The following is a 19,611-nucleotide window of genomic DNA, read 5'->3' on the forward strand; positions in this document are numbered from 1 at the left end:
TCAGATGGATTCTAAGCCAGTCCCACTGGGTGGGGTTGAAATCATCCCCTTCTCCTGGCTGAAAAAGTACCAGCGGCAACGGCTCCCCGGCTCCAGAAGGCAAGAGAGGCCCATTTAGAGAGAGATATATTTCTTCTGTTGCATATTTCAGACTTCACACTGGGCTTCAGGCACGATGCTGCTCCAGGTTTGTCAAAGCGTCCCGGTGGGTTGTCCCTGCCCTGCCCGGGAGCCCGGCCCTGGCAGTCCTGGGAACCCGAGAGGCTCCACCTGGGTCTCAGCAGGCCCTGGGGTCCCGTCTCCCATGGAGGGTCAGGGGGTGCTGGAAAGCCCTCAAACCAGCCCTGTCCCCCTCTCCTTCGATCCCCTGGACAAGAGAAGCTGTCCGCTAGAGGCCCGCTCTGCAGTGCTCCCCCAGGCTGGGAGCCTGGCCCGGTGTGTGCTCCCAAACGAAGCCTCAGCCCTGAGCACCACAGGCACCAGCCAGGGAGGGCCTTGAGGGCGAGGTGGGCGAGGCCTCCTCCGGAGTCGCTGCAGATGGGCACGCTGGCCCCTGACCCCCAGAGCCACCGCCCACTGCTGGGGCTGCTGAGCCCTATTGCACATCTTGGTTCCCGAGCCTCCCCCCGCCACCCGTCTTCCTTTGCAAAGAAAGAACATTTAGAGCGGGAGGTGAGGAAGAGCAGGACGTGAGTGCTGGGCCCGTCTCCCCGCCGCCCTGCCCTCCCCCGCTCCCGGCAGGCCCTGGGTCGGGGCCTTCCTTCCCTGCCGTCTGCGCGGTTCTCCATGGCTTGCGTGGTGGGCTGCCTGCCCTCTGGCTCTCGCCGGCGTGGGGGCCACCCCGCCACGGTCGGTAAGGTGCGATTCCCCGGTCCTCCGAGGTGCTGGCTAGGCCCTGCTACCTGAGGCGACCGTCCGCTTTGACAGGCCCCAGCTCCGACTTGGGGTCAGGGAACAGTGAGCTCCAGCTGGTCTGTCTGCAGAGCTGCAGGGAGGGGCAGGCGGAGGGGCCCGTGGCGCACAGTCCTGCCACAGACCAGAAGTCCCCCAGGGCCCCGTCTGTCCAGGCCTCGAGCGCCGGGCCTGTGAGCTGCGCGTGCCGGCGGGCGGCCTCCTCGGCGGGCCCCGGCTGCGGCAGGTTGAGGACGCTGCGCAGGCCCTGGAAACTCTGCTCCATGTACTCGTTGTGGGGGGGCCCGGCGTGCAGCCAGCTGGCATCGTCTGGAGGGGGGGCAGAGCCGGCAGTCAGCACAACCGCCCCACTGATCCCACCCCAGCTCCTGTCCCTACATGCCCTCAGAGGGATCTGGGCAACCACAGGATGCTGTGTGCCCACTTTCAGCTCGATGGAACTCCCTCAACTCCCCACCTGAAGTGTAGGTGCTTTAGAAAACGAAGTTACTTTCCAGAAACATCTGGCTCTCTCACTCCTGCCCCTTCCAAGGGTCCCCCGAGCCCTTGGAGGCTCCAGCAGTGGCTCCTGCTGCTCTGCCAGCCTTGTTCCCCAAACCCCCAGCACCCCCCGCCCCCCAGACTGACACCTGGAGAAGCTGCTGCCCTCACTAAACCCCAGCTCAACCCCCGGACTCGGCCCCCGTTACTATCACGGCTCCACTCCTCATTCAGCTGCGAGTTCCAGGAGAATAGGGGTACAGCGTGGGCCCTCCCCAGGGTCTGCCACACACCCCACTCAATGCCCTCCCTCTCTGGGATCCCCCCCGCGCCCCTCACCTCTAACAGCATGTGGCTGGGGGAAGGAAACACCAGCTCCCCACATCTCCTGGGGGCAGAGAACCCAGAGACCCTGTGCTCCCTCAGCCTCTGCCTACCTGGCCACACTCCACACTGGGAGGGCCCCTGGGAGCAAAACCCAGCCGCAAAACATGGACTGTGAGGACCCAGAGGCCTTGGAGACTCTCTGAGCACTGGGGGGGGGGGCCTGCGTGGCAGAGAAGCAGGGCCTGAGGGGCTGACAAACAGGCTGGGGTCACGGCCACGAGGGCCTTGGGGAGAAGGCACTCTGCAGTGCTCTGCAGCCGTGTGTCCGGCTGGTCTGCGAGGCTTCCTGCCTTCTACATCACACACGCTCAGACCACAGCTCAGGGAGGAAGACGGAGACACACACGGGGGCCGAGGACCAGAAAGGGGTGAAAGCTGTGCTCCAAGTCTGGTCTTTTCTCCACAGTGCAGGCAGCTCCCAAACACGCCCCCAACCACATGCCCACTCGGCCCCACCACAGGCCTCCTGGGACAGCCCAGATGCAGGGCGGGCAGCAGCGCCTCACCTTTCCTGAGAGGTAGTTTGCGGTTGAAGGTCAAGGGCAGCACAAGGAAACGGATCTCGCCCAGGGGTTCCCAGAACTGGAGCAGACGGACAGTCCAGGCCCCAGGCCGCAGGGGCCGGCTCAGCGGCGGCTTGTACTGAGTGACCTCGGTGTCTGCGTCCACGGCAATGTCGTAAGACGTGGCCACCACGTAGGTGGGGTCGATCCACACCACAGTGACGGTGAGGTTGGGGCCTCGGGCCCAGCGCTGCATGGCCACAGGCTCATCCAAAGGCCCCAGCAACCCCCCAAAGTTCCGGAAAAGGCGCTCTTTGGGGTCCCACTCGGTGCCGACCTGTAGGGAGGGAGGCGGCTGGGCGGGAGCCGGGGAAGAGCCTTCCCTCTACTCTGGTGCTGCCTCTAACTCCCTGTGCGACGCGGGCCTGCCGCAGTCTCTCTCTGGGCCTCAGTTTCCCCATCTGTAAAAACGAAGGGTTGGACTGCATCTGGACGCTCCCCCCGGCCCTGGGACCTGCAGGAGGTGCCTGTTCTGATGGCCCCACAGTGTTAGGGGACAGTCAGGCCCTACCCAGTACCACCCCCCACAAATCTATGGCCACTGAGACACCCCCAAGCCTAACTGTGACCTCCAAGCCTCTCTAGAGGAAAATCCCTGTGGTCAGGAACAGGCCTGCTCCCTGGGTCCTCTGCTCCCTGCCTCGCTCCCCAGATGGGATGAGCTCCCGCATGCGGGATTCAGGTGGGGGGCCTCCCTCTCTGGCGAGGAAAAGCCAGAGGGATCCCTTCCTGGCCCTCTTCCCTACTTTCCTGAATCTTGCGGGGTGGAGAGTTAAGTGGTGGGGAGCAGGGGAGTGGCGTCAAGAGAAAGTAAGGGGGAGGCCTGTCCCACCTCCAAACTCTGCAGCCGGCTGGCCTGGTCACTCCGTCTCGACAGCTTCAGCGACCCCTGGGGCATCAGCCACATCTCCAGCGTCTCTGCCGGCCCTTGCGCTGAGGGCTGCGCCGCCTGCGTCACCAGGTAGCCCTGGAAATGGTCGTCATAGAAATACAGGTGCACGCTGGACGGCAAGCCCCTGGGCTCAAACCTAAGAAGGTTCCAGCAGGGAGAAAGGGAGATGCCGTCAGCACACCCGGCTGGGGGAATCCCGTCCGCAGGGCCCGACCTGTGCCCCGGAAGGCGGACCTCACCTGCAGCGCGGCGCAGCCTGCGCGGGCGCGGCCGTGGCCGCCTGGCGCAGACCCAGGCGGGCGAAGGCCGTGTAGGCGGTGAGTGCCACATCGCTGAGCGCGCCAGCGCCGTCGGCCGCATCGTGCACGTTCTCCCAGTAGGCCCGGAGCGCCGGCGTGTCGGGCGGGTAGCTGCCGTACAGGTGCGAGTCCAGGATCTCCAGCACCTCCTGGTTCACGGTGGACTCGAACTTCCGGGCAAAGAAGGTGGGTCTGGAGACTTGCTGCAGTGGGAGAGGCGGGCAATGAGGGGGTCTGGAGGGCGGGGAGCGGAGAACCTCCCCCCCTCCCAGTGCAGACTAAAAGGCCCGATTCTCTTATTGGCCCCCTTGCATCCCCCTGGTATTTTTCTCTCCCCTGAACTTCCTGGGGCCCTGAGTCCAGATCCCACCGCTGGGACCTCCAGCATCCGGCCTGCTGCTCTGGTTTGCTCCTGTACTAGGGATCACAGCGCACACAGCCAGCACCTTCGCAGCTCCAGTCAGCAACCAGGGTTTCATTGAGCTTTGGGGACCACACCTGGAGGTGCTTGGGGTTACTCCCAGCTCAGCATTTGGGGGTGCAGGTGAGTCATGGGGTGACGGGGATCAAACTCAAAGCTCCAACATACAAAAAGCATGTGCTCCAGCCCTGTGAGCCATCTCCCCATCTCACCAGTCCACCTTTTTTTTTCTTTTGGTTTTCGTGCCACACCCACCGATGCTCAGGGTTTACTCCTGGCTCTGAGCTCAGGAATTACTGCTGGTGGTGTTTGGGGGACTATATGAGATGCAGGGGATCGGACCCTGGTAAGTCAAGTGCAAGGCAAACTACTTACCTCCTGTTCTATGGCTCCAGACCCACCCTTTGTTAACTTTTTTTTTTTGGGGGGGGGGGTTTGGAGTCACCCAGTGGTGCTTGGGGCTACTCAAAGCCCGGTGCTCAGGGGACCATACAGTGCTAGAGAGCAGAACCAGGACTCTTGCCTGCAAAGCATGTGCTCCAGCCACGAGCCATGTCTCGGGCCCACCCTTTATTGCTGTGGTGCAAACATTTCAGGTCATCTGTCTGAGTGCACTGATGGAGACCCGGGGGAGGCCTGCAGGGACCGTGCTGGGGGTGCTGGGGGCCCACCTGCAGCCGGAGGATGTCCTGTGGCTTGAAGTCATTGGGGGAGCAGCCGCACCAGTCCACGATGTGCTTGTACTGGCACTTGCAGCCTAGCTTGCGGTTCCAGTTGGTGACCCGCAGGTTATTGTCCACGAGGCTCTCGCAAGCAGGGCTGTTCTCCAGCACGGTGTGGAAGAAAGACTGTGGGGGGTGTGAGTGAGCCACGGGCCTGGCCCCAACACATACACACACACACACACACACACACACACACACACACACACACACACACACAGACCCTCCCCACCCCCGTCCCCTCAGCCCAGGACCAAGTCCCCCACCTCGGCTGGGAGCAGAGTGTACGTGTAGAATTGGCGCAGCTGGGCCACGAGCGGGTCGTCCGTGTACACCACGTACTCCACAAAGCTGCGCGTAAGCACAAACCAGTCGGAGCCGCCATCCACCACGATGCCCGCTGGGATCTGCCGCTCACCCAGGCGCCACATGTGTGAGTCGCACTCGTGGAACAGACGGTCCAGGCCCTGCTTCTTGATGAACCTGCAGGGAGGGTTGCGGGGGCCGGCACTGAGCATCTTCTGGCCAGGGGCGGAGGTGGGGGTGGAGGAACCCAGCACAACCCTATCAGCAACTGACCTGCCACCAGTAGACCCGGGGCCAGGCCCCCCAGCCCCTGCCTCACCTAGAGTTGTCCCGGCCATGGGACTTGAGGAAATTCTTGTCTCGGTTCTTCGACAGGAAAGCCACCAGCTCCTCATTGGTCCTGGGGGGGATGGGGTACAGGCAGTGTGTGTGTGCGTGAAACTCCACCACCAGCCTGGAAGAGCCTCCTTCCTGCACCCGGGGCGCCTCTGGTCACACACACACAAACCCCAGCTAAGACCCTGAGGATGACCACCCATCCTTCCACCCTCCTGTGCTGTCTAGCCCAACACCCCCAGTACAGATCTCTGGCTCCTTCTCCCCTGCTCTCTTCCTGCTCTACCCTTGGACTGTCTTTTTTTTTTTTTTTTTTTTTTTTTATTTTTTATTAGTGAAACAACATGAGGTACAGTTATAGATTTACAAATTTTGTGCTTGGATCTCGGTCATACCACGATCAAATACCCATCCCTCCACCAGTGCCCATTTTCCACCACCAGGATAATATCCCTCCCCCCCATCCTCCCATCCCCCCATCCCCCCCTGCCACTGTGGCAGGGCATTCCCCCCTGTTCTCTCTCTCCTCCTGGGCGCTGTGATCAGCCAAAGAGGCATTGAGTGGCGAACATGTTCAGTCCAGTCTACTTTCAACCTGCATCTCCCCTCCTGGGAGGATCCTCCAAACACCCTCCACTTGGCGTTCCCCTCTCCATCTGAATTGTCCTTTCCCCTAGAATACCCAGCTGGCCTCTAAGTTATGGAGTAATTCTCCTGGTGTTGTGGGTATTAATCTCATATTTTATTATTTTATATCCCCCAGATGAATGCTATCTTTCTATGTCTATCCCTCTCTTTCTGACTCATTTCGCTTAGCATGATACTTTCCATATTGTACCACTTGTATGTAAAGTTCGTGATTTCATCTCTTTTAAGAGCCACATAGTACTCCATTGTGTAGATGTACCAAAGTTTCTTTAACCAGTCATCTGTTCTTGGGCACTCAGGTCTCTTCCAGTTTCTGGCTACTGTAAAGAGTGCTGCAATGAACAAACAAGTGCAGATGTCCCTTCGGCTACACGTTTTTGCCTCTCTGGGATATATTCCCAGGAGTGGTATCGCTGGGTCAAATGGGAGCTCAATTTCTAATTTTTTGAGGAACGTCCATACTGTTTTCCAGAAGGGCTGAACCAGTGGACATTCCCACCAACAGTGAAGGAGTGTCCCTTTCTCGCCACATCCGCGCCAGCAACGGTTGCTTTTGTTCTTTTGAATGTGGGCCAGTCTCTGAGGTGTGAGATGATATCTCATTGTGGTTTTGATCTGCATCTCCCTGATGATTAATGATGTAGAGCATTTTCTCATGTGCTTTTTTGCCATTCGGATTTCTTCTTTGAGAAAGTTTCTGTTCATTTCATTGCCCCATTTTTTGATGGGGTTGGATGTTTTCTTCTTGTGGAGTTCTACCAGTATTTTGTATATCCTTGATATCAACCCCTTGTCAGATGTGTATTCGGCGAATATTCTTTCCCATTCTGTAGGCTGTCTTTGTATTTTGGTCACTGTTTCTTTGGAGGTACAGAAGCTTCTTAGTTTAAGATAGTCCCATTTATCTATCTCTGTTTTCACTTGCTCAGCCAGTGGCGTTGGACTGTCTTTTAATGGTCAGTCCCCTACAACTCGCCAATGGCCCCACGGCTTGGACTGTGGCAGGTCCCAGACAGATGTTGGGGGGGAGAGGAAGTGTCCCAGCAGGCCCCCCAGGGTTGCAGAGCACGTCAGCATACCTGGTTGGGTAGTCGGTGGCGCTGAGGTTGATGAAGAAGTCCCAGGTCCAGCCCGGCACCTCCAGCAGGTCACGCATGCTCCGCAGGTACATCCTCAGCAGGCTGGCCCCACCCCAGATGGTGACCATGCGCCAGGGGGTGACCCGCACGTTGTCGTACTGCTGGGCCAGTGCCACCACCTCACGATGCAGGTAGTTAGAGCGCTGTGGGGAGCCAGGTGGGGCTGATGCTCAGTGGCCACCGTGGGACCCTGGTGGGACATCCACCAACCCCCCCTCTCACCCCTCCCACCTTGGGGTACAAAATGGAGCAAGCAGGGCCCCAGGGCTCCTGCTCCCCTACCCCCATCCCAGGGTCATCTGAGCAGGATGTCTGCCCCCTCCCCCAAACACCCAGTACCTTGTCCACGTGGATGTAGAAGAAGTGCTGTGCGTGGTACACGGCCTTGAGGAGCCGCTTCAGCTGGCGCATGGCCCGGCCGTGCACCACCAGCATGTAAGCGATGCGAACCCGGGCACCCGCCACAGGCTGCTGGGCCCTGCTCTCGTCCCACTGGATGCCAGGGCTCATCTTCCCTGCAGGGAGACCACGAGCACTAAGGGGGGGTCCTCCCCAGAGCCCAGGGCAGGGCTGAGACAGGAAGTGGAGAGGGGGGCATCTGCCTTCCTGAGAAATGTCCACCAGGGCCTGGCACTGCGGGGTCCCCGCTACCTCTGCCTCTCAGAGCATCATGCCCAGCGGGCAGGGCAGTGCTCTTCTGGGACTCCCTCGTACTGCCCTTTCCCCCACACCTGTCCCTTACCAGGCAGCTGGCAGTGGCGGGGCACTGTCTTGGGCATGAGGCTCCCCGCCTGGTGCAGGCACACCACGTTGGCGATCTCCTGCTGGCACTGCTTGGAGCTGGCCCGGGCCAGCGCAGAAAGTGCATCTTTGCCCACGATCTCACACTTGGGGGTGAAGCCATTGTCCGTGGGCTGGGGGGCGCCCTCCACACTCCCTGTGTCTCCGTGGGGGGGGAAGCCGGCGGCCCCGCCCAGTGCCTCCCCTGCGGCGGCTCCGCTGAGGTTCTGGCGGTGGGGGGCCTCTGGGGCCTGGCCGGGGGGCACCCGCCAGCTGGCTCTGTGCCGGCTGGTTACCGCCCGCACCACTTTGGCCACAGGCACTCCTGGGCTCTCGCCTCGGGCCCGCCAGCGCCCGTGCCTTCTGCCCGCGCTGCCCCGCCGCCCCGCCGAACTGTCCGTGTCTTTGGATCCCTCGCCGGTGTCCAGCGGCCGTGGCTTCCTCTGCCTTCCTTTCTGAAAGACAAGAAGATATGGGTCAGCGAGTGACCACTGTCCTGTCCTCCGGCACTCTGTGGCTGGGGTCCCTCAGAGTTCTTCCAGTTCCACCATCACCCCCCGGGGTGAATCCATGGTCTCTCCCGCACTGGGGCCTGGGCACAGAGCCCGATGCCACTCCTTCCATCAGGCAACCCACCGGGCACCGCGGCTCCTTTGCTTTGTGCCTGTGGGGACCAGCTGGGGCCAGGGGCAGACCCGAGCCCACTGCATGCAAAGCCTGCTCAGTGTGCCAGGCTCTCACTGGCCCTTAGATGCCATTTTGTTAGCTGGTATGAAAGTGAGTGTTGGGGCTGGAGCGATAGCACAGCAGGTAGGATGTTTGCCTTGCATGTGGCTGACCCGGATTTGATTCCCAGCATCCCATATGGTCCCCCAAGCACTGCCAGGAGTAATTCCTGAGTGCAGAGCCAGGAGTAACCCCTGCGCATCACCGGGTGTGAACCCGCCCTCCCCCCACAAAAAAAAGAAAGCGAGTGTTGACACATGTCTCAAGAGAAGGGTGTGGACCTTGTCCCCATACTCTCCCCTTCCCAGGTTCTCAGAAGGGAAGATTCTGTCCGTACAAAAAGAAGCAGTCCTCCAAGCCTCCCTCGGGTTCTCTGAGAAGCAGAGTCAGTGAGGGAGACACTGTGGGTTCACCCTGGGGGGTGATGGTGGAGCTGGAAGAGCTCATGGCCCACTGGGCCCAGAAAGTCCTGCGCAAGGAGCCTGGGCACAGAGCCTGTTGTCACCACTGTTGATGCACAGGCAGGAGGCTGCATCTGAAGGTGCGGCCCGGAATGTGGCTTCTTCAATTTTTCCCATTCCCGACTCCCGACCCCCTCTGTACCCGAGAAATGCAGCCACGCAAGCATTACCAGGAACATCTCAAACTCATGGCATGGCAGTGGGGGTGGGGAGGAAGGAAGAGGGGGATTCTGAACTAACACAGTTGCCACATTTTTTTTTTGGCGACTACCACATTGTTGTAGGACACTACCCCACCCCCCTGCATGGAGCCACAACCCCCAGTCAAGACAGCAAGCCTGGACCACAGAGTGTGTGTATCCACCTTCTTCCCAGCTCACCCTGCTAGATTCCCCCAGCCCCTACCTGACCAAATTCCAGCAGTCAAGATGGGCCCAGACTAAATCCATCCTGTCCCCTGGCAGACGGGGGTTCCCAGAGACTGTCCTGTTAGCCCACCATCTCCAGTGTACAGTGGGGGTATCTGGCACCCAGGGACATCTCCGCAGTAGCAGAACTGCAGAAAGGAAGGAGCTCAAGGTACCGTGTTACACTGGGGTCAGCAGCACTCTGGCCTAGCTCAGTCATACCCTGCAGTTACTCGGGGCTGTTCCTGGACTGGAAGAGTCCCGGGTGAGGGGTGAGTCCCGGGTGAGGGGTGTGTATGTGAGAAGGAGCCAGGCTCCTTGGCCCCTGCTGGTCTCCATCCTGCACCCACAAGCTCTCCATGGCCTCCGCACGCCCACACACATGCCTCCCCACCACCCCACAGTCCTCGCTCTGGGCCCCCCACCCTCACCCCTTCCTCTTCTGAAAGGTCCCTCATTAGCCTCCTTGTCCTTTCTGACCCACTCCTCATATCCCAGGTGATCAAAGAGGTTCCCTTTGTCCTACCACTTTAGGTGTCTTCACCCTGCCTCTAAGTTTCTCTCCGGCAGGCACTGCTCCCCAGACCTATCAGGGGGTTAACTGCCACTCTCCCCCGAGGCGTCTCCAACCCCCAAGTCCAGACCTGAGCTCCGATCTCCCTCTCCAGCTGGGCCCAGTCTTGGTCTCACACCAGCTCAGCGAACCATGCATCCACCTTCCAAAGATGTCCAGGAGTCAACAGTGACTGCCCTCATGCTCTACACTGGTTCTTCATGAGGTTAGCCCGATGGGGCACCCCCATCACCTCCACCCCAACCTGGGACACCAGGGATCCTGCCCCTTCTGTGGTTCCCTTCCCCGCCCCCACTGGCCACTTTTCATCACTGAGCTGCGATCCCCTGTAGAAACAGCCCAAATCTCCCTGAAGGTAACCCCCAAGCCTCCACCCAGTCTACAAGTGCCACGGCTATCGCTGTTGACAGTCCCTTATCTTTCTTTTGGGGACACACCTGGCAGATCGTGGGGGACCACGCGTCGGGCAAGCAAAACGCACATGTCAGCCCTTTGAGCATCTCCCTCTCTAAGCTCATCTCCCCCAGCCCACCTCATCTCACTCCCTCCATATACTGCAACGGGCCCCACCACCCCACCTGACGCCTGCTGACCCCCACAGCTATCCCCACAGTGTCTTCCTCACCTCTTCCTTCTTTGCTCAGAAGGTGCCTCCATTGGGCTCATCCTAGCCTGGCTCTGCTCCCTGTTCCTGGGCTCTTCCCACAATAGTGCACTCCCTAGGGACAAGGTTTAGTCCTGTTTGCCGATGCACTGAAAAGCCCAGAAAACGAGCAGTGGGAACCCCCAAGAAAATGTCAGTTACATGGAAGGATGGATGGATGAATGGATGGATATATGGATGTATGTATGTATGTATGGATGGATGGAAAAGCGAATGAATGAATGAATGAATGAATGAACAAGTGAAGAAACAAATGAATGAACAAATGAATGAAGAAACAAATGAATAAACAAGTGCCACATTCCCGGCACTGGCTCTACACTGAATAAGCATCACCCTCAGGTCCACACCAGAAGGGCACGAGGAAGGAGTGAAATGGGCATTCAGGGGAAGGGCCAAGGCCTTCAGGTCCTCAAGACTGTCTTCCCTATTCCTCACCTTCCTCCATTCTTCTGGGGGACCATGCACACCCTCAACCCTGAGGCAGAGCCCACTGGGCCTTTTAGCATCCCTGCCCTCTGTGCCCAGCTCCTGTTCAGATGTCCAATCACAGGAGCCCAGAGCATGCCCACTCACCCGAGGGATACCTGAGTGAGGGAGGGTGGGGGTCGGCCACATACCCCACTCTGGACCCACACTGGGGTGGGCACTCTGACCTGGGCTCTCCCCAGGGACAGGCAGACAGACACAGCCTTCCGTCCCCCTGGGCAATATCTGGCCTGGTCACAAAGAAGACAGAGATGTGTCCCAGCAGACAGACCAAAGCGCCCAGGGTGCGGGGTGGAAGCCAGGAGCTCCGAGTCAGATGCTGATAGGGAGGTGAGGGTCTGGGGCACAGGGTCAGGCTGGCTGCATTGGCGACAGGATGTGGGAGGAGATGGGCATGCTGGTGGCCTGCACTGCCACAGGAAAGAACAATCCCAGAGGAGGCTGGGGGACCAAGAGCAGCAGTAGGGACATTGGAGGCCCTCTCCCAGATCAGTCTATTATATTTATTTATTTATTTACTTATTTTTGCTGTTTGGGTCATGCTCAGCGATGCACAGGGGTTACTCCTGGCTCATGCACTCAGGAATTACTCCTGGCAGTGCTCAGGGGAACTATATGGGATGCCGGGAATTAAACCCAGGTCAGCTGCGTGCAAGGCAAATGCCCTACCTGCTGTGCTATCACTCCAGCCCCAGATCAATCTATTTTTAAAGGGGGCTCCCACATAGAGCTCAGGAACCACTCCTGACGAACCACCATCTGGGCCAGAAGAGCTCACCACTTCAGCCAAGTGGTTCTAGGGGCTCCCAGGGCTTGGGTAATCATGACACTGGGGATTGAACCCGGGGCCTCACAAGTGCAAGACACTTTGAGCCATCTACCCAGCCTTGTTCACACAGACACACCAGCTCCCCTCCAATTGCTTTGCACCGGCCCTGACCTCCACAGCCCCCCTCCCTGCTGAGGGGGCTCAGGAAGTACCGCACTCCGCTCCTCCTCCTCAGAAGCCCTCCCTGTACCCCGGAGAACAGAGAGCACAGCAAGCCTTAGCCCGCCCCCACCCTCAGCCTTCTCACTCATTGAACCTAAGTGGTGAGTCGATGTTTGGGGAAGCTTTGTGAGCAATAAAACAGCTCTCTGGGCGTTAATGACCAGCCCTGGTCTCCTCCACTCTTGCCCTCCAGAGATGGGCAAAATGGGCAGCCCACAAGCATACCGGATGCCCGTGCTGGAGGAGCCCCCAGGAGCATGTCTATAGCACTTCGAACCAAACCCAGTCCTTGACTGTGCCCCGTGGGGGGGGGGGGTTGCCTCCACAAACCAAACTTCAGGCTCCACAGCACCAGCCCCGCTGCCCAATCTCCTATCAACCCTGCTCCTCCTATCAACTTCTGCCCCAACTGCCCTCCTGGTCCCCTGACCTAAAGTTTCCCTCAGCTCCCACACCTGCAGGAGCCCCCAAGACCCCCAGCTCCTTCACCCTCAGCCTCTGGTTTCCTGAGTCTGTCCCTGCACTCTGGCAGCCCAAGGAGCTGAGACGTCTCTCTGGTTCTTCTTGTCCTCAAGTCTGTCTTCCCTTCAGCAGCACGGGGGCTACTATCAAGCAGGCAGCTCAAAGGGCTGGAACACTGCTTTGCACACGGGAGGCCTGGGTTCCATCCCTGGACCGCACGACCCCCCCACCCCCCTGCACCAAGCCAGGAGTAGCCCCTGAGCACTGCTGGTATGTCCCCGTCCTTCAGAACACAACCAAGTAGGGCTTGGTACAGAGCTGTTGAATGAATGAATGACTGGATGAATAAATCCCTATTTCAGTTGCTGTGTTGGGACAAGAAGAGGGATTTCCCAATGGCTTAGCCGATGCCAGGAACTCCGGCAAGTAACACACAGGCACTGTTTGCATTTACTCTGCACAATCAGCCAACACAGACACGACTATGGCCCCCATCTTGCACAGGGGGTGGGGGGCAAGGCTGGTGCCACACCACTGCCAAGTAGCAGCAGGGGAACAGAACAAACTCCACACATTAAATAAGGGGGTGAAGTGGAGTGCCCAACTTCTGAGTCCCCTTCCGGAGTAATTATACCACCTCTAGCCCAGATACCAGGCAAGGACCCTGCCGAGGGTCGTGGGACCACCGGGAAGGGTTTTTCCCACTCCAGCCTAGGAACTTCCTCCTTCCTGTAGCTGAAGGTGTGCGTGGGTGGGCTACCCTCTTCTCCACCGTTGAATGTCAGCAAGGAAGCCTGGACAATCTCTCAAGCCACCTGGGGGCTCAGAGTGCCACACAGCTTGGGGCCAGGCCCCAGGATGGTCAGTTGCCACTGCTCACATGCTCCGGGATGAGGGGGTTCTCCTAAGAGATCACAGCCCCATTCCTCTAAATATCTCAACCACCCGGAGACAATGTTGCACACAGGCCTGCAACATAGTTTCTCCTACTTACCCCGGCACACACACCAGCTCCCCCACCCCTTCCCCAAGCCCCTCCTCACTGTCCAGGTGGCCGCTGATCCTGAAAAAGGCAAAGGCGACAACACCTCATCTCCCAGAGGGCTGGGGGCAGGAAGGGGAAGAAGGGTTCCCAGGCCCTCACTGCCAGATGGAGAAGCCCAAGGGGGCATGAGAAGTGAAGAGGTGACTCAGAGTTCCGGATCAAGGGGATGCGCTGCAGGCAGGGAAGTCCTGCCCCTGCCCATCCTCCGGTAACCTTCCAGGCAGGCTCCAACCTCACTGGACCCCAAGGGCCACCCTGGGAAAGACCTGTTTGGGCCTGCCCTGGGGGCACAGCAGAACAGAGTCTGTCCCTGCTCCAGGGCCTGAGCCCTGCTAGCCCTCTGTGGCGGGTCCCCTTTCCCTGAACGCCAGAGGCGCGACTCCACAATACCCCCACCACACAGACCAAGTGCCGCGACCATGCCCCCTGCAGGCCCACTCGTTCCGCGGACCCGAGACGAAGCAAGTCACGCCTAGGGCCACCCAGGTTCTCTCGGTTCGGGGTCACGCCGCGCTGCAACGGTTGCTGGACCGAGTTCCACCCCGAGCTCCCTGCAGTCGGGCGCCCCTGCCCGGGGCTCCCAGGCCCCACTCCCCGCCCCCACCCAACTTCAGAAAGTTTGGCCTGGGGCTCCCCACCTCGGAGCCGGCTCGGGCCCAGCCCCGCCTCCCGGCCCCGCTCAGCGCGCCTGACCTTCACTGCTCTGCGAGCCCGGAGACCACCGGACCCGGCCCCGCTCTGCCCGCCCGGGGCCCCTGCCCGCCCGCGGCCAGGGCCTGCGGGTCACGCACCGCCCCCGCGCGCAGCCCCCGGGCCCGCCCGCGAAGGAAGCGCCAAGGGGACCCGAGGCCGGACTCGCGGCGGCCGCCCGCGCCCTCCACGCACGCGGCCGGTGCCCCACTTGCCCGGCCCCGGCCGCCCGCAGCCCCGCCAGGACCCCGCGCGCCCCCCGCGCCCGGCCTGCCCGCCCGGCCCGCCCGGCCGTCGGAGCACCTCGCCCGGCTCGTCCTCCTCCAGGCCGCTGAAGCTCCACACCACCAGGCCCTGCAGCAGCAGGATGGCCAGCGCGGTGGCGATCGCCAGCTTGTAGCGCCGCACCAGCTTCTGCACCCGCGCGCTCGCCACCATCTTCCTGCCCGGGACGCGGGGCGCGCGCCCAGCCCTGCAACCCGGCCGCGGGCGCGCGCGCGGGCCGAGCCGGCTGCCCCCTCCCGGGCCACGGGGGCGGGGCGGGGGCGGGGTCTGGGCGGGGCCCGAGGGACGAGACGCCGCGCCCCGCCGGCCGGGGGCGGAGTCTCTCCCCGCTTCCTGCGGGGGCCGGGGACCGCCGGCGGCTCGGCGCGCCCGCCCCCCCCGCACCGGCCGTGCGTCGGGTGCCCGCGTGCGTGCCCCGACGCCGCCGTGCGCTCCCCCCACGCCGCCGCCGCCCGGGGGCTGCAGCCCCTTTGCACCCGGTGCGCCGCGGTCTGCGACGCGACCTGTCTTGTTTTGCAGCCTGACGTCTCGGGCGGAGCGGGAGCGCGTCCCCGCGCAGAGGAGCTCCGGGGACAGACAGCGTGGTGCTGCTGTCTAGGAGCCAGAGGCCCCGCGAGGCCGCCCCGCCAGGCGAAGTCTAAGTGGGAGGCCGCCGGGCCTCCGCTGGAGCCGGACTTCTCCAGCTGCAACTTCACAAGCGCCCAGAGGACAGGATTCAGCCTTGCTGGTCTCTACCCCGCAAAGACTTTCTGCTTTGGTAGCTCGCGAGTGGGGCTGGGGAGTTGATTGGAATTTTCAAGTTTCCAGGAATGCTGGTTCGGTTGGGCAGGACCACTCTTGGAGAACCAGTAGACCTTGACTGACTTACGCAGCTGTTCCCTCCCTCCCATCCGCCCCAGAGCCAGACCCTTGAGCTCCGATCCCAGAACTGGCAGGGATGTTTTTTAGGATCAGCTCTCATTCTCCTTTGAATCTCCTAGGCCGACAAATGTGTAGCACTGTAGCACTATCCTCCCGTTGTTCGTGGATTTGCTCCAGCGGGCACCAGTAACGCCTCACAACAAATTGTGAGACTTGTTGTTACTGTTTTTTGGCATATCGAATACTTCACCGGTAGCTTGCCAGGCCCTGCGGTGGGGGCAAGATACTCTCACTAGCTTCCCGGTTTCTCCAAGAGGGGCGGAGGAATCAAACCCAGTTCTACTGCATGCAAGGCAGACGCCCTACCCGCTGTGCTATCGCTCCAGCCCTGGAAACGTGTAATGATCAATACAAGAAAATCCAAATTCCGCTGATACCCGCTAATAATCCCCCAACTTCTATCTCAGCAACCTATCCTAACCGTTTCCAAGAGTGGGCCTGGTTTGCCTCTGCTGCTAGAGAAACCCAAACTCAAACCCAAACCCAAACTCAGTATTGGAGTGGTCTGTGGAGACAGAAAGGACAATGAAGAACAGTTCAGGGCTGGAGAGAGAGAACAGTGGGCAGGGTGCTTTCTCTGATAGTGGCTGACCCTAATTTGATCCCCCTTATCTGGTCCCCAGAGCATCATCAGGAGTGATCCGTGAGCACCGAGCCAGGAATAAGTGCTGAACCTAGCTGGGGTGGACCCCCCCCCCAAACAAAACAAAAGGGCCAGGTAGGGTCTCAGGAAGCCAGGTGTCTACACAGCTGGGAAGGCACATGGAGAAAGAAACACATGAGAAGAAAGCTGCATAAAGACAAACTTGAGACAAAGTTGAATGTAAAGATTTTCTGGGTCACTGCAGAGAGGGTTGGAGAAAGGAATGCTGTAAGCACACGCTGAAAAGCTTCCAGGGGCAGCATTGGATGTCATTGGGAGATGCATTCTGTGTGGAAGTTCTAAACTGTGATGAGTATGGGCGATGCAGTTATTCGATGACACAAATAAAAACTCCTTTAATCATTTCCGTCCCTGTTGGCATTTGTAACCATTCCATTCTGAAGCGTTAAATGGGAGAACTGTAAACAAAGTTTCAGATGACAGTTGGGCCACTTAAGAGATTCTACACTTCAAGGATTTTTTAAAACATCAGCTCACGTGCCAGCAGTTGATATGTTAATTGAATATTGATCTTGTGCGCTCATTAAACGTGGTCCCTGAGGACCTCTACCTGCCAATACTCCCCCCAACAATAAAAATAGCTTTATTTCCCATTGATTGTGTAAACAACATCAGGATAACATTCAAGACAGGAAAACTCAAAGGGAAAAAGTCGGGCAATCCCACTGGCTGAGATGGCCATCATTACTAGCTTGGTGACTAACCTTTTCCCCCATCTCTTTCTATGCACAGAATTTTGCATGAACAGGACCACATTCTACTCACAGCTTTCTTGTTTTTTTTTGCTTTTCGGGTCACACCTGGTGATGCACAGGGGTTACTCCTGGCTCATGCACTCAGGAATTACTCCTGGCAGTGCTCAGGGGACCATATGGGATACTGGGAATTGAACCCAGGTCAGCCGTGTGCAAGGCAAACGTCCTAACCACTGTGCTATCTCTCCAGCCCCCTACTCACAGTTTTTTTTGGGGGGTCACACCCGGCAATGCAGAGGGGTTACTCCTGGCTCTGCACTCAGGAGTTACTCCTGGCGGTGCTCAGGGGACCATATGGGATGCTGGGAATCGAACCCGGGTCGGCCGCGTGCAAGGCAAACGCCTTACCTGCTGTGCTATCTCTCCAGCCCCAACTCACAGTTTTTTAATGTAGAAATGTATTTTAAAATCTATATTTTTTAAAAAATATATCTTTATGTTAACAGCCTTATTTGCTTTCTTCCACTTTTCTCTCTAGCAGCTTACACACATTTTAGATTTAGAATGAAAGAGTCTAGTGGTATCATATGTTTTGATCATTGGGTCACAACCAACAGTGCTCAGGACTTACCATTGGCTCTGTGATCAGGGATCACTCCAGGCAGGACTTGGGGGGCCATATGTGGTGCCTGGGATCAAATCCAAGTCAGCCATGTGCAAAGCAAGCGTCCTGTCTGCTGTACTAGATCACCACCCCAGAAGTGGAATCATATCACATATACTTCTCTCTATTTTGCTTTTCTCTCTTAACCATGAATGCACAGTACAGTTTCCCTAAGTCTGATGGAACAGATTTACTGCATTCTTTTTACTGGGTCTGTAATATTCCCCATCCTTATTGAATGGGCATTCACTTGGTTTCTAGTTTTTGCCATTATCACAAAGTTATATTGATTTTATCTCAATGGTTAGTGGTTTCTCTAGTTTTCTCCATTACTGGAGAAAGGGGAGATTTACATTATAACATTTTAGTTATAGTGACCCTTGCCACATTGCTTTCCCCAAATGCTGTGACTATGTACTTCCCCAGCAAAAACTATCCAATGTTTGAGGATTGTTTTTTCACATCCGTTCCAGCAATGGGTGCTTTTGCTGTTTTTGATTTTTTCTGATCTGTTAGGTGACAAAAGGCCTTTAAAACACTAAAATTAGTGTTTTAATTCAACAGCTCTCTGCATGTATTGGTCGCTTCATGGGGTTTGCTCTACCTCTGAGCCACACCTCTGGCTTCAATTATTTATTTTTTCTAAGTATCTAATGTAGACAAATTTATATTTGGGAGGCCAGAGAGATAGTATAATGGGTAATACACCTGCCTTGCCCACAGTCGACCTGGGTTAGATTTCTGGCTTCGCATATGCGTCCCCAAACACCTCCAAGAGTGACCCCTGTGCGCAGAACCAGGGGTAAGCCCTGAGTACCGCTGGGTGTACCCCCCAAAACACAGAAAGCAGAAACAAAATTTGTTATTAGGTATGGCAGACATACCTTGTTTTAGAGTTTACCACATGAAAGGTCATGGTCATTGCCCCCTACTCTGCTCCTCAGCTTCCTCCAACACTTCCTTTGTGCCCTCCTCCTTCCCCTACTTTATCCTAGAATGTCTTTGTCAAACACAGTAACAAGTTTCACAATGTTACTGGGCCCACTCAATTGAGCCAATCAATGAACAACGGGAGGGCAGTGACAGTGACAGTCTTTATTTGTTGGGGTGGGGGGGGGGGTCATACCTAGTGGAGTTCAAGACTTTCTCCTGGCTCTGTGCTCAGGCAGTTCAAGGGAACCATATGCAATGCCAGGGATTGAACTGGAGTTGGGTGCACACAGATCGAGCACCTTACCTGCTCTAGTCTCTTTCTGGCCCTGTCATAGAAAAATCTTAAAACTATATCATGGGACCAGAGCGATAGTACACTGGGGAGGGTGCTTGCTTTGCATTCAGCCAACCTGGGTTCAATCCCCAGCATCCCATAAGATCTCCTGAGCAATGCTAGGAGTAATTCCTGAGTGCAGAGACAAGAGTAACCCCTGACCATTACTGGGTCTGACCCAAAAAAAAAAACAGAAAAAAAAACTATATCATGGCTCTTCAGCAAGACAGAAGAGAAAAGCCAGCTTAAACTGGTTTCCTGAGCTCCTTGCTTGATACGCAGGTGGGCTGTCATGATGGTGCATGTGGAGGTGCTATCCTTCAAGGTTCTGCTTTGAGACTGATTTGGGATGACTTGTCCACTGTCTTTTCTGCAGCTGGAGCTCAAACTTGCTTTTGGACCAAAGGGCACGAAAGGCCCTTGCAACATCACCCCTGGCTGCTTCTCAGCCCCTCGGAGCCCTTCCTTGCCTTCTACTGTGTCCACTTCCATCCAGCTAGAGTCACCCTGTGCTAGGCTAGCTGCTGACCCTGCTTCTGACTCATAGCCACTGGGGACACTCTGTGCCAGACCGCACCTGGCCAGGCTCTGGATCCCCAGCCTTCTGCTTGTCTAGAAGCAAGTCCCAACCCCTGTGGCAATGATCCTATGAGTCTTCTCTGGTGACTTATTAAGATCATGGATTGTTTAAAGAAGTAAAACATTTTTGTAGGGGCTGGAG

At 57.9% G+C, this 19,611-nt stretch overlaps 1 protein-coding gene across 1 annotated transcript; it reads right to left on the reverse strand.

Moving 5' to 3' along the window:
- Positions 1 to 278: 278 nt before the first annotated feature.
- On the reverse strand, positions 279 to 14,907 carry XYLT2 (xylosyltransferase 2). The gene is made up of 11 exons (XM_056126698.1): positions 14,698 to 14,907; positions 7,848 to 8,340; positions 7,445 to 7,620; positions 7,046 to 7,248; positions 5,302 to 5,382; positions 4,943 to 5,159; positions 4,626 to 4,802; positions 3,474 to 3,736; positions 3,175 to 3,370; positions 2,286 to 2,619; positions 279 to 1,221 (listed from the first exon to the last, which is right to left on the reverse strand). Exons 1-11 carry the CDS (start codon positions 14,830 to 14,832, stop codon positions 899 to 901), a joined length of 2,598 nt encoding a protein of 865 aa, XP_055982673.1. The 5' UTR covers positions 14,833 to 14,907; the 3' UTR covers positions 279 to 898.
- Positions 14,908 to 19,611: the final 4,704 nt, after the last annotated feature.

Source organism: Sorex fumeus, unplaced genomic scaffold, assembly GCF_029834395.1.
Source record: "Sorex fumeus unplaced genomic scaffold, SorFum_2.1 ptg000063l, whole genome shotgun sequence".
Classification (NCBI taxonomy): domain Eukaryota; kingdom Metazoa; phylum Chordata; class Mammalia; order Eulipotyphla; family Soricidae; genus Sorex; species Sorex fumeus.